Source organism: Labeo rohita, chromosome 20, assembly GCF_022985175.1.
Source record: "Labeo rohita strain BAU-BD-2019 chromosome 20, IGBB_LRoh.1.0, whole genome shotgun sequence".
NCBI lineage: Eukaryota > Metazoa > Chordata > Actinopteri > Cypriniformes > Cyprinidae > Labeo > Labeo rohita.
The window spans coordinates 50,417-64,630 of record NC_066888.1 but is presented as its reverse complement, the minus strand read 5'-3'; the positions used below and the strand labels follow the sequence as shown (position 1 = coordinate 64,630).

The 14,214-nt window shown below is 37.6% G+C and overlaps 1 protein-coding gene across 1 annotated transcript in view; it reads right to left on the bottom strand.

Annotated features, from left to right (window-relative positions):
* Nucleotides 1-729: 729 nt before the first annotated feature.
* map3k5 (mitogen-activated protein kinase kinase kinase 5) overlaps nt 730-14,214 on the bottom strand; it is a 43,873-nt gene continuing 30,388 nt past the window's right edge. The window contains exons 14-30 of the mRNA XM_051138221.1: nt 12,255-12,336; nt 12,031-12,164; nt 10,482-10,609; nt 10,249-10,385; nt 8,748-8,853; nt 8,484-8,641; nt 8,020-8,200; nt 7,038-7,055; nt 6,582-6,759; nt 6,289-6,457; nt 5,783-5,968; nt 5,349-5,454; nt 4,837-5,080; nt 3,598-3,710; nt 2,663-2,772; nt 2,482-2,558; nt 730-1,034 (exon numbers count right to left, since the gene is read on the bottom strand). Coding sequence (XP_050994178.1) covers nt 974-1,034; nt 2,482-2,558; nt 2,663-2,772; nt 3,598-3,710; nt 4,837-5,080; nt 5,349-5,454; nt 5,783-5,968; nt 6,289-6,457; nt 6,582-6,759; nt 7,038-7,055; nt 8,020-8,200; nt 8,484-8,641; nt 8,748-8,853; nt 10,249-10,385; nt 10,482-10,609; nt 12,031-12,164; nt 12,255-12,336 — 2,188 coding nt within the window. The 3' untranslated portion in view covers nt 730-973. The remainder of the gene's footprint in view (nt 1,035-2,481; nt 2,559-2,662; nt 2,773-3,597; nt 3,711-4,836; nt 5,081-5,348; nt 5,455-5,782; nt 5,969-6,288; nt 6,458-6,581; nt 6,760-7,037; nt 7,056-8,019; nt 8,201-8,483; nt 8,642-8,747; nt 8,854-10,248; nt 10,386-10,481; nt 10,610-12,030; nt 12,165-12,254; nt 12,337-14,214) is intronic.

Here is a 14,214-nt window from a genome sequence, read left to right as displayed (position 1 = left end):
AAAAGAGTTAGAATGAAAACAATAATCATGCAAACATTTTGCCACAGATATCCAACTCATTGTTACATGATTGTCACATTACATAGCCCTGTATATGCATATATAAATATATAAACTAAGCTTTTTTTTACCTCCCATGACCTAGCACTGACTAAAAAAAGAAATAAATAATCACTGAAATGAAATGACCAGATGAAGTCATTAGATGTGTATTTATGTTACGTTTCATGATTTGACTAGAAACTTGCAGTGCCATCAGTTTCAACTAAAATGGTAAAATTCCAAAATGGAAAAAAAGGTCTTGGAGGTTTGTGCACAATAAATAGACATAAGTGCACAGTTGTCATATTCTCTGTTTCTAGAGAGTGAAACGTTGTGCAGTTTACATATTATCTCAGGAATGTACCTATTGTACACAATGTATACTATACAACTTCAGAGGTGGTTTATTCACTTGTCATCCCATGCGGGAACACAGTACAGTTTGATTGGTTATTGTGTTTCTTCATAGCTGTAATTCAGAATATAAGCAAATATAACTAGCTTTGATTTAAAAAGAAAAAAAGGTGAATTACTTGACAATATATCCTACAAATGATACAAGTAAAAATATATAAAACGCACTCAGACTCATATATGATTAGTTTCAGTGTCTTTTTCTGAAAGGAGAAGGGATTAGGGCTGGAAAAGGTTCTCAGGCAGGTCAAGACATGTTTCTGTAAATAAATATCAAAAATAAAACAAGCTTCCTGTATAAAGATGTCGTAACAGTGCTCACGTATCAAATGTCTGGATCAACAATTCAGTTAAAGTCACTTGCACAACTGCAATTTCACAGACGAATTAAAAAGTTAAAACACGTATTTACATGTGATATGAATTATCACAAAGACTTGAATTGATCCCATTAGATATTTGGTTATGCCTCAAACGTGAGCAGGGTCTGGACGGCACGTATACGTGGCTATCGTCCTCAGCCTGGCTTCTTTCTGTGCTCTGTGATAGCGTTCCACAGTTTACACAGGACTCCACCTCTGAAAACACAAAAAACAAACAGACTCATAAACTACAGAGAAATGTCATAATCTTAAAGCTAATGTAGATTATGCCAGTTTCAGACCACACGTCAATGCCACGTGTACACAAAACTGCAGCATCACTACAACAGCAAGCTCACATTGTGCTTTCACACTGTGTGAATTCCTAGAAAACGGCATTTAATATTTACTTAAATTACCATTAATTATAAAATATTTAATAAGAGTGTGCCGCTGAGAATAAAAATTTTATCATCATGAAATTTCTGTAAGTTATGTGTGGAGAAGGACCAAATCTAAACATTCAATTATTTACAAAGAAACTGAATTCTTATTTGTCTTAGTTGTTTGGGTTCATTTAGGTTTATTCAGTAGAAAGTGTTTGTGCGTCTGTCACTCTGTCTGGAACTTGCAACACATACAATGTCTTTTTTTCTTCCAAACAATGAACAACCACTTTATGCAACCAAGCTTATATTGCAAAAGACTGTTGATAAATTGCATTGAGGTTAGTTTCATATTGTTTCAGGAGACACCGCACTGTAAAAATAAAGCAGAAACCACATACTACTATACATATTAGTTGCCATGCAGAAAAAGCTTTCTATTTTAAATAAATGCTGTTGGAACAGTCATCAAACAATCCTGAAGAAATTCACACTTCATTAAGAAGCACAACCATTTTAACTGTGATAATCAGAAATGTTTCTCGAGCAACAAATCATTATATTAGAATGATTTCTGAAGGATCATGTAACACTGAAGACTGGAGTAATGGCTTTGGAATCACAGGAATAAATTACATTTCAGAACATATTAAAATAGAAAACAGTTATTGTAAAAGGTCATATTTGACAATATTACTGTTTTTTTTAACAAATGCATCCTTGTTAAATCTTATTTCAAAAACATAAAAACAATGTTACTGATCTCAATTTTCTGAACAGCACTGTACTTACTATTAAAAACAGAACTTATTCTTGGGAATTTTTAAGGAGCTGTAGCAAATATGGACCACAAAACCAGTCATTAGGGTCAATTTTACATCATCTAAAAGCTATTTGGCCAAGATACAACTATTTGAAAATCTGGAATCTGAGGGTGCAAAAAAACAAAAAAAAAAACAAAATCTAAATATTGAGAAAAATCGCCTTTAAATTTGTCCAAATGAAGTTCTTATCAATGCATATTACTAATCAAAAATTAATTTTGATATATTTATAGTAGGATATTTACAAAATATCTTCATGGCACATGATCTTTACTTAATATCCTAATGATTTTTGGCATAAAAGAAAAATCAGTAATTTTGAACCATACAATGTATTGTTGGCTATTGCTACAAATATACCCATGCTACTTATGGCTGGTTTTGTGGTCCAGGGTCACATATAAGCTTCACAAAAACAGAATATACTACAGAATATTAGAAATGTTCACAAACCGTAATCTTAAAGTTTTCAAGTCATCTCTTGTGACGTAATGAAGGATGTCATCAAGACTGTAATCTTCAGCTATAATCTGTGGTACGGACAGAAAAAGTTCAGATTATCTGTTCATACATAAAGGATAACTTGTATTTTCAATGTTTGGTGACCGAATTGAATAGTTTTTCTGTACATTACCCTCTCTACGGAATCTGCATCAGCCCCGTGGCGTTTAAGCCATTCCAGAAGTTCCTGGTCTCCTTCTCGTTCGAATGAACTACTTGTGCTCAAAATGTGCGCAGGAACATCTGCCATAAACACAGTGAAACACAGGGCTGGGATGTGGTGTTCATACTGAAAATATATTCTAGCATAATGATTTAATACACAGCAAAAAGTGCAAATACAGAGATGAAAACCAATCAAAACATCATCAAATTAAGATGTCAAAATTAACATTCAAAGTGACACCCACATGACACTTAGAAGTGTCTGAATGCCACGGCATTAGGTAACAAAATATCAGTGTCTGTATCTGCATTTAAATGCTGCAGGAGGCTTTTTCCAAAGCTAACTACTTTTTCTTCATTAGTTTTACTTGACTTTTTTAAGCAGAGCTTTTTAATGGATGTATACATTTTGGCTTGCATATGATCACTCAGACCATAGTGTCACTGCTGTAACGGTGCCGATTGATCTGAAAAACTCACAAGTCACAATCCTACATCTTATGCAAGCAGTTTTCTCTGCAAATGCAAAGTCACATCGAAAAGACAACTGGTATCCATGATAATCATGTACAATTGGTTTTCCTTATTAAATTGTTTAATTAAATTAGATAAGACAATGGACTCAAGCAGTCTGTGTTTGTTGAATTCTTTTTTCTCATAAAAGCTGCTCATGTATATGATTTCTACAGCAAAGCACCACAGAGTAGTATCACGTGTTTATGATTTGTGGTCACAAACTATCAAATTAAACCGTTTTTCATGTTGACACTCACAGGTCAGACATATTCAAGACTTTTTGTCTTTCTTTTGTCTCTCTTCGATCTTTATAGTTGCATCGTGGAGCTCTGAATAGCACGTGTTTGTGTGTGTGTGTGTGTGTATGAATGTGCACATCAGGCTTACCGACGGGCCCAGATCGACACTTCAATAGTTTGATTTCCTGTTCTCTCTCCTCCAGCACTTGCTGTAAGATGGCCTGATACTCTCTCTCCTTCTCTATTAATTCCTCCAACAACCTAGAGCACACAAACCAACACAGTCAGGCATAAGTCTATAACTTTAGATCATGACAGAAATTGTCCAGAGTAGTTAAATGTATGACTTCGTAGATAATAAAAGTGAATAGGGATTCAAACAGTCAAAAAGCACCACAAAAAAGCCTCCACCTACTTACTATACTATACTTGCTATGTTTAAGGAAAAAATACAACGGCCAGTTCCAATAAAACAAATACTCTATATTTGGTTACAAACACTTGAAAAAATTAAAATGTATTTTTCCAGTTGTCAATGTCCACATGAGACAGGCACTGTGGTTTAAACTAATGTTCTGTCACAATGTTTCCAAGAGATGTGTGACACAATAATTGACACCAACTAATTATTAATTCTACATTTTATCTGTAAAATACATGCATCATTTTACAGTTAGAAGCATCAGTGTCAGTGCTGCTCTAAGCATACTAATCTACAATATCCAGGACAGATGTAGACATAAATGGCTTATCATATTTGTTTATATGGCACTCACTGAGTTATTTCTGCAAACAGCAATTGTTTTGTCAGTTTATTATTGACCATAGCTGTTGTAATTGTAATTGACTGCCAATTCAGAATATTCTTTACTTAGCTTCAAATCTTAAGGTGTTTAAAACCAGAGAAGCAAGGACAGGATTTGAGAGCTAGGGTGAAATAATGAATTGGGTCTGGGTGTGTTTTTCACACATAGCTATAATATGACTTCAAAATTCTTGGATTATAGCAGAAGCCATGTAGACAACCAATGAGTTACTTTACGTCAAGTCTTTTAGAGTCAAGTCACCTTTATTTATTTAGTGCTTTATACAATACAGATTGTGCCAAAGCAGCTTTACAGTGTTAAAGGAGAACAGTGTTTCAATAACGCACACCAGATTTTTATGGCATTTTTTCTGACATTTTTGGGGCTTGACAGGCCCATTAACCATTCGCTTTCATTATATGCAAAAAGGAAAACTAACCACCTAAACCACACTGCAGTCAGGAGTCTAATATGGTGATTTGTTACAGATCATCAGAGTCTGGCACTATCATTCGCATTTGTACAAACGCACTCACTACGATATATTAGAGCTGCAGATACAACAAAACAAAACCACATACCTCTTGGTTTCTAGTTTCATGCGACCCAGCTCCATGCTAATTGATCGCTGAGCACTATGAGACTCATGGGAAACTGTCGAACTGAGCGTGCTCACTCCAGATGTGGCCACAGTGTCGTCATGATGAACGATGGGTGGGGCTATATCCTTAAGGGCAGCGTTCCCCTGAGGAACTGTTTCGTCATCAATGTCCTCTTGCTCGGCGGGGTCGCTCTCAGACGCCAACGTGAAATGTGGCCGCAATTCTGAGAACGAACAAACAAACAGATCCGATTAACTGTTCCTGGAGCCTCCCTAGTGCTGCACATTTTGGATATGTAATTTACTCTACACAACCAAGTCAGATCATGGAGCACATCAGCAATAGGCTGAAGAGTCAATTCAGTTGTGTTAAATAAGGGGGATATCCAAAATATGCAGCAGTGAGGGTCTTCAGGAACTGTAAGAAATCCTTTAAACAAACAGCAGCCAAGAAAATGGAGTGTTGTAACAAGAAACTCTGTTGCTGTTTACCAGGTACTAAAATGATGATGGCAGTCTGTACAGCCTTTCGAATGATGTTGTCCAGGGCAAACATCCAGTGCGGCTTTATGTTGTGGTTATGCAGGACTTTATTTACCTGCAGAAATACAAAATGTTGGGCCATAACTATTCCATCTTCTTTAGGAATTTTATTAAAAAGTCACATGAAGTTTGAACCTCAGAAAAAATTCATTACTGAGTTTAAGTCAACATGAAATGGCATTCATAGCACATTTTAATTCCATAATTTGATCAGAATTAAAAGACTATAAAAGTAAAAGACTATAGCAGGATTTTTTATAGCAGGACTTATGCGTGAGCACTACTGACAACTAAAAATTAAATGTCTTCTGCCCACAAAATTTAGGCATTATTTGTGACTGCATCTTTAGGAATTCATTAGATGGCATTGGCTAGAATCTTACCGCATCCTGGAAGCCGAAGAGCGCCACCTGGAGTTGGCTGATTGCTGTGCTTTCAAAGTCAAGCTCTAGTTTGAGCTGAGAGAGGGTGTTGGCAATTATTTTTCTGTCCGCCATCCTCACAAAATCTCCCAGACTTGAAACCAGTGTGGAGATATGCTGACGTTTCAGTTTGGTCTCCTCAGACCCCTGTAATGAGACAGGAAAGCGACACAATCACTTCACAATCTTACTGGAAATAACATTTTCTCTGATGTTTTACATGCACTAAAGATTTTATTCCAGGTAAACTTTATTGATTTTTAAAAAAATATTATGAAATTTTTCAGAAAACAATTCACAATTCACAAGAATGACAATTCTGTTTTAGTGTTGACTTTACTGAAATGTCACTGTCAGCAGGCTTGAGCTTAAAAATACTTAAGGTTCACTTTATTGTCATTGTCATTCATTTTGTCACTCACACATGTGTAAGGCATGCAACAAGAGCAGACTGTGTTCGGGTTTACCTGTGTGAGCGCTTCTAGCAGGTGAAGCACTATTTTTTCTTTGTCCTCAGTCAGGATTCGGTGTAAAGTCGCTCTCCTTTCACTGTCTTTCCTCAGCATGAAGAAACCAGAGTCCTTCTCTTCTGGGGAAGGTGGTGCACTGTGGTCTTCAAAGTTTTCCACAGGAATACTACAACAATGTGTGGAGGAGTATATTTACAAACAAGTAGATACAGTAAATGCAAAATAAATGGTACACAGTAACATCATAGGGTATATTGACACTAGAATGAATCTTAATACTCTCTGCTGACCTCAGGAAGAGAGAGCGATGACCTTTGACCTCTCTCTCGCTGTAGCACTTGATGCTGGGTTTGAAGTTGAAGGGGTTTGTGCAGAGCTCATTGTCAGGCGAGACAGATCCGTATTCGCTGCTGCTGCTGGTGTCTTCAACCACAACGGGAACGGGAAGAGATATGCTACGCAAATACTCTACAAGACATGACCAGCATAACATATTCATTACACATTCTTCTAATGCACCGTTCTAAGTGGAGAACAGCTAAACTACACTTTCTTTAAAGTGACTGATGAAAATGTTCATTTGGCCTTTTTTACATGACCAATTTTTACATGACTGCAAGTTACATGGTATTTTGCATATTGACTAAGCTAGTATGGGAGAACAACATTTTGATCAGAAGACAAACACAAAAAAAAAATAAATAAAAGAAACACTGGTTATATGTTTTAAAATAGACAAGACTCACCAGGTCCTGGTGTAAGAGCTGTTTAAAAAAAAAGAAAGACAGAAAGAAAAAAAGATGAAAATACATAATTCACAAAACAGCAGCAGAGAGAGATAGAGAAAAAAACCTATTTCCAAGTTTTATTATAAGCACTTTCCACAATAAATTTAAAAAGCAGTAAAAGAAGGGTTTCTTTACCTGAAATGAACTGTCCACCTCAAGAGCTCAAATATTTAAAGAACTACTGTATTTCTTAATTTGCTTTATGTCTGAGCACAGTTCAAAACCCTGCTGTGTGTTTTCAATTCAACAGTAAACATTAAATAAGCAATACAGAACTAAAATATAAGATGAGTCAAATTAAATAACTTCACTTCCTGTCAAATCTGTCCTGTCACAATAAAGGCAAAAAATGCCAAAAAATTAATCTTTAAAAAAAGTTTTTATAAATAAGTTAAAAACACAACAAAATTGGTAAGAACCTTGACTATAACAAAACTCAGGTTGTAGCCTAAATTAACCAGTCACTCACATATTGGCCTAGTTAGTTGGGACCAGATATTAATATATTTACCATAAATAAAAGGTAATTTGATCTCAATAAGTTTTCAAAATTATATAATTTGGAAATTAATATTCACTTGTTCTCCGATCATGCTGTCCAAATGATTTTGGGTGTCACTTTTTGGATGTAACAATTTGAAGCAATGTAATATTTTCTAATGGAAAAAAATGATGCATGTGAAATGTCTATATTATAATATTATATTTTGTTATTGTTTATAAAATGAACTGACGATTCAACAGTTTATGCCAAAACTACTGTATTATTTTAGTCCAAAATAAAACAAAAAATAAAAGCAATAGAAATAGAAAGAAATAAAAGCAGCTGAAAACAAAAATTTATTTTTGGCAATTTTATTCCCTAATTTGTACTTTATTCATTGAATGTACCAAATTAAATTATGGCATAGTGTAATGTGCATATAACACACAAACACACCTGTGAAACTGTTGTTCTTTGATCGTTTTTTGCGTGATGTAACAGTGAGGAATTCGTGGGTGAGTAGATCATTGGCTGTGGCTCGGCTGTCTGGATCAGGCTCAAAACAGCGCAGGATAAACGCTTTGGCTTCAGAGGACATAGAGTCAGGAATCTCCGGGTGGATTTTAAACATCCCAACCTAGACAAAATACACCAGCACAACCATAAAAATGCACTGAACATAGCACAATTTTCTAGTGTAGGATAAGCGTATTTTCTGCATGCCCTGGGGGGGTTAAAAATCATTTGAAAACTACTAAATAACAAATTATATTAATTTATTTAACAAAGCACACATTCAGTACACAGTAAAAAAAAAAAGGCAAATTAGGCTACATATTATGCACATTTTGTGCAAAGATTTGTGTTACATTTACTACATATTTAGCATGCTGAACACCAACAAAGTAATCATGACTGACCTTGAACATTGCTGCTTGCGGTTCCCCCAGCTCATAAAAGGGCGGTTTCCCAGTAGCCATTTCTATAATAGTGCAGCCCAGAGACCAGATGTCTGCTGGCTTACCGTACCCACGCGGCCCCTTATCTATGATTTCAGGGGCCATGTACTGTAACGTACCTGAATATACAAACAGCATGAAAGTAATAAATAACTGCTAATAAGAAGCAACATCAAATTGCTACTGACAAAAGGATAAGTAAATATAAGTGGCAAAACAAAGTACCAGTAAAGGTTTCAGTGCAGGGGTTTATTCCAGCCAGACGTTTGGACGTTCCAAAATCTGAGATTTTCAAAACTCCACTGTAGGTGTTAATCAAGACATTATCCCCCTGTTGGTCATGAAAGTCAGTCACTTTTTTTGTGGAATTTCAGACTCTTTGAATGAGATCAAAATACTGCAGTAATATAAAGGCCTAATAATGTATATGCCTGCAGATCATGTGCACATGAGGTTCTTAAACTCTCACACACACAAACAGAGTCTTGAGATGACTGAGATAAAACACACACACCAAATATGTCTTGAGATGTGGTAGATGCTATCAGTAGAATAACTGACTTCAAATTGTTCAAGAAAAAAATAAAACACATTCTTAATCGCCTCGGGGTGTGTATTAACTAAAATGAGAATCACGATTTTTTGCTTAGAATAAAGATTCTCTCATGATTCTGGAGAAATTTTTTTATTTTAAAGATTTACCCCTGAACGTTAGGTTATCAAACAGCAGTAAAATAGCAGTAACATAGCAGTAAAATAAGACATAATACTCTTTGCTTTAAATGTTTTAATTTAAAAGAACATTTCTCTTTAATTTAGAAACGTAATGAAAAATAATGTAATAATATAAAGAAAAAAAAATCACCATTAAACATTAAAAAGTAAACATACAAAGGTATTATGTCAGAGTAAAGTGATTTAAAGATTTAAAGACTTTTCATCTCAAAATCATCAGTAATGAAATAGATCGTCATGCTCATGTATGGTTCCATTGCTCTGCTGGTCCATAAATCTGAAGCTGCTGCAAAATTGTGTACGTCTCGCAATTCCACCTCAACTGTTTCACGACATTTGTTGTACAGAGCAGGGATTGCAACATGTAAAAAAAAAACTACGAGAGGACACGCAATAGCGCTTATCGAGGGCTTGGATGAGTTTTTTAAACCCATCTTTTGCAACAGTGGTCACAGGAGCTATATCTTTAGCCAGGTGAAATGCGATTGCGTTCGTTATTTCTTTGTGTCTGGGGGAGGTTGTTGGGTACGGTGTTGCATTGAATAATGTTGCTTGAATTGACTGGTATGAAACCGAAGTAAACCTACACTTCAGAATAAGATGCTTTTTTAGGTACTAAAATGTCGGGGTTGTTAACAGACTTACTTGCACATTGCTCTGCCTCACTCATTCTTCTCTGTTTAGTTTCTGTTTGTTTCTAACTCGAATGCCACATGACTCGCATCCACTGTTCTGGTGCAGGTAACGAGCACATCTGTCCGCTGCCCGCGTAAAACCGCATGTGACGTCAGGCGTCATCACGCCCGCTGTGAGTGATTGCGTGTTATCTCGAGATCAAACGAGTTATGCTCGTCTCCTGTCCTTGAAAATATAATTGGCTGAATTGTATAAATGCTGGATTGAGATCGTGTGGGGGGTCGAATCGAGATCTTTTAACGATTAATTGTGCAGCTCTAATAATCACCTCAATTTAGGATGACGGGATTATTACCTTAATATCTCTGTGAACTATCTGGTTGTCATGCAGGTATTTGAGACCCTCCAGTATCTGTTTGGTGTAGAAACCAATGGTTGGCTCATTGTTTTTTAGAGGACCCCACTTTGACCTGAGCAATGCTGACAGACTGCCTGTGATTCACAGAAAAATACATTTTGAAAAATAGGGATTAATTATGGCCTAAAGATGTGCAGGTACACTGTAAAGGTCTAACATGTCAATCTCACCTCCAGGCACCTGCTCCATGAAGATCTTGATGAAGCCATTCTCGCTGATGGAGCCGAGGTACTGCACGATGTTCTTGTGCTTGAGGTGTTTATGCAGGGCGATTTCCTCATGCAGAGGCTGTGAATATCTATCAACACAAAGGTGTTACATGTGTTGTCACTGTCAGATAAACTCTTGCTGTGTGATTGCCTGCATTTTTCATGTTTCTATTTACATCTGCTTAATCAAATCCTCCTAAACACATTAATATTGCATATTCATCCACATTACTTAAACTGTATAAACCCTCAGATTAAAAGTCTGATACTATCTGGGCTCTTACAGTATAATGGCAAAACAGATTTGGCCAACTAAATCCCAGCCAACACACACATACACATGCACATACAACTCCTGCATCAACACTAGAAATTATGCATGACAACAGTAACAAGTAATCATGCTTTTTACGTTGGATTTATGCCATAATGAAGGTAGTTTTGTCATAGTATACAGAGATACCAATTAAATGCACATGCAGCATTTAATATCGGATAAAAATATATTCACATTAACATCCATTCACACCTACATGCTCTTTAACCCTGCCATTCTCTGCTTAATAATTTTGTGCTTTTCTGCTATTTCTTGCAAAACCGACTTAATTCACTATTATGTCATTCTCATTGTTACAGAACAAATCGCACACTGTAGTGATTTAATATGGGATACTTTTTTTGGAATATCAGACAACGCTGAATTTAATGCAACGAGTGGCATCCCTGAATGCTTAAAATATTGAGGTTAGGTAACCAACACAGAGTTTAATCTGATTGCACTTAATTTGTCAGTTTTGTTTTCATTTTTAGCTCAAATAGATTTTTTAAAATGTTTTAAATCAAGCTTGCGTCCAACCACACAAATCTGTTATAAAAATTAGGGCTGCACGATAAATCACATGCGAATGTCACGCGCATCTTGTCAGTAAAGCCGCTCCTGTGATTCCTGTAAATCTCAGTCACATGCATTCAGATGGAGCGGCATTTAATGAACAGAGCCGTAGATCACTGACAAGCTACACAATATCACATTCATAATCGCAGATGAATCACATTCGATTATGAACACGATATTGCGCAGGTTGTCAGCGAACTATGGCTCTGTGTATTAATCGCATGCGATTTATCATGCAGCCCTAATAAAAATTATGACATTGTGGCAACTCTACATAAAAGCTGTGCAATGAGAAAAGTACCTTTTGTTATAGAAGGGGTGGGGAACCTTGATCCTGGAGGGCCGGTGTCCCTGCAGAGTTTAGCTCCAACCCAGAAAAAAAATAAAAATACCAACCTGTATCCTGAAGACCTTGGTTAGCTTGTTCAGGTGTGTTTGATTAGGGTTGGAGCTAAACTCTGGAGGGACACCAGCCCTCAAGGATCAACATTCCCCACCCCTGTGTTATAGTATTCAATGAAGGTCAAATTTGTCAACATTGTCTATATATATGACAGACATTCCTATCCAAATGAATTAAATTTGTACATAAAAACAAAGAAAACTGTTGCTCACCTACTGTCCCGTTCAGGAATCTCTTTGATGGCTAAGCGCACCTGGTTACTGAGGTCACGACCGGCATAGACTACCCCAAATGTGCCCTTACCCAGAACCACCCTCTCTCCATGCTCATCGTATTCATAATCATACTGCAGGCACACAAGAACACAAATCACTTGCTGTCTTACCTCCCTGTTGCTCAGTACTATATATAGCAAATGTATACAACAATCACTTACCTCTAAAGCCTCTGATTCACACTCAGGCTCTTCTGAGCCTTTCCAGGCCTCCTCAGTGAGAGTGTTCACCAGATCACAGAACCTATGCAAGACAGACCATCATCATCATCAGACATGTAACACAATCACTGACATAATCACAATTTACAACAAATAAAGTCAAATTAATGAAATGACGGTGCACATGCTTTAAAAACACAGAGATTTATACAATGTATTTACATTCCATAAGTGTAATGCCACGCCAGCAGAGGGAGCCATCTCCCGAGTACTGACTGCACGCTCCCTCTGCTGCTTCTACTGTCACTTCCTGTTTGGCAGTATTTAAGGACTCACCATGTGCTCACTCACTGCGAAGTATTGCCAGTTTACCTGCCTTACCGAGCGTTTTCTGATTATCTTGTTTTGCTTACACGTGTATGATTCCGCCTTGTTTTCTGACTGCCGTTTTCTTGGATTTCCCCTATTGGATTGTTTGCCTGTGTGGACGGTTTGACTATTCTGCCTGGTTTATCACTACGTTTACGGATTACCCCTGGACTGTTGTAAGATTGGACTGCTTTCTGGTTATTGACCCACTGCCTGGCTACATGTGTATGTTTTCTGTTGTTTGCAATAAACTTCCGCAAATGGATTCTAACGCCGCCTCAGCGTCATCGTTACAGAATACTTCGCCTACCCTGAATCCAGCGGAGGTCTCCAACTTGCAAGCAGCATTCGCTTACCAGAGCGAGTTGTTAAAGAGTTATCAGGAGCAACTCGCTAAGCTACAGTCCGTCAACGAACACCTGACGCACTACGTACGATCTCTGCCTCCTCCCATGCCTTCAACGGTAAGCTTCGCTCTTCCTAACAAGTTTGACGGTACGGCTGAGCAATGCAAGGTTTTGTTCGTCAAGTGAAGCTGTATTTCGAATATCAACAAGACCGTTTTGAATCTGAGGAGAAGAGATGTGCGTTCTTGATGACTCTGCTCACAGGGAGAGCTTTGGACTGGGCTTCAGCGGTATGGGATGCCGACTCTCAACTCAAGAAATCTGTCGAGTATTTTCTGCTACAGATTCAAGAAGTGTTCGAATATCCCGCAGGGGGCAGGGATATTTCGACACAACTCATTCATGCTAAACAGGGTAACCGTACAGCAGCGGAGTATGCAATTGAGTTTCGTACTCTGGCGGCTCAGAGTGGATGGAATGATGTTTCTCTCAAAGCTATCTTCTACAACAGCTTGCATATCGACCTACAAACCGAGCTGGCCTGCCGACGAGAGAATTCATCATTTTCCGAACTCATCAACCTCACTATCAAGATCGACAATCTCATGAGGCAGTCACCCAAGCAACACTCAAGCAAAAGCAACCGGCATATGTCATCAACCTGTGATCATGCAACGGAACAACCACCGTCCGAACCCATGCAACTCAACGCTTCACGGTTATCTAAGGATGAACGGATTAGACGTCGTCTAAACCACCTGTGCTTTTACTGCGGTGGACCAGGCCACCGTAGTAGTGGATGTTCCCTCAAGTCCAAGAATTCATCAGGGGTAAATATCAAAGATCTCACGTCATTACAGTATAAATCTCTGACATTGCCGGTTACCATAAGAACTGATACTCTCAATCTTGATCTTACAGCGATGATTGATTCTGGGGCTGCACTGAATCTCATCAACAAGAACATCGTCCAGAAATATAATATCCCGACTCAACCATGCATACCACCCATCCAGATTAAAGCCATCAACGACACCCTCATCGACCACGGCATCCACCATCAAACCAGAACCGTAACACTACAGATTGGATTACTGCATCATGAGGATATCACTTTGTATGTGGTCGATTCACCTAAGTACGAGGTCATCCTCGGGTTCCCCTGGCTCTCCATCCATGATCCTGATATCTCCTGGTTCCAGGGGGAGCTAACTCACTGGTCACAATTCTGCATGGAAAACTGT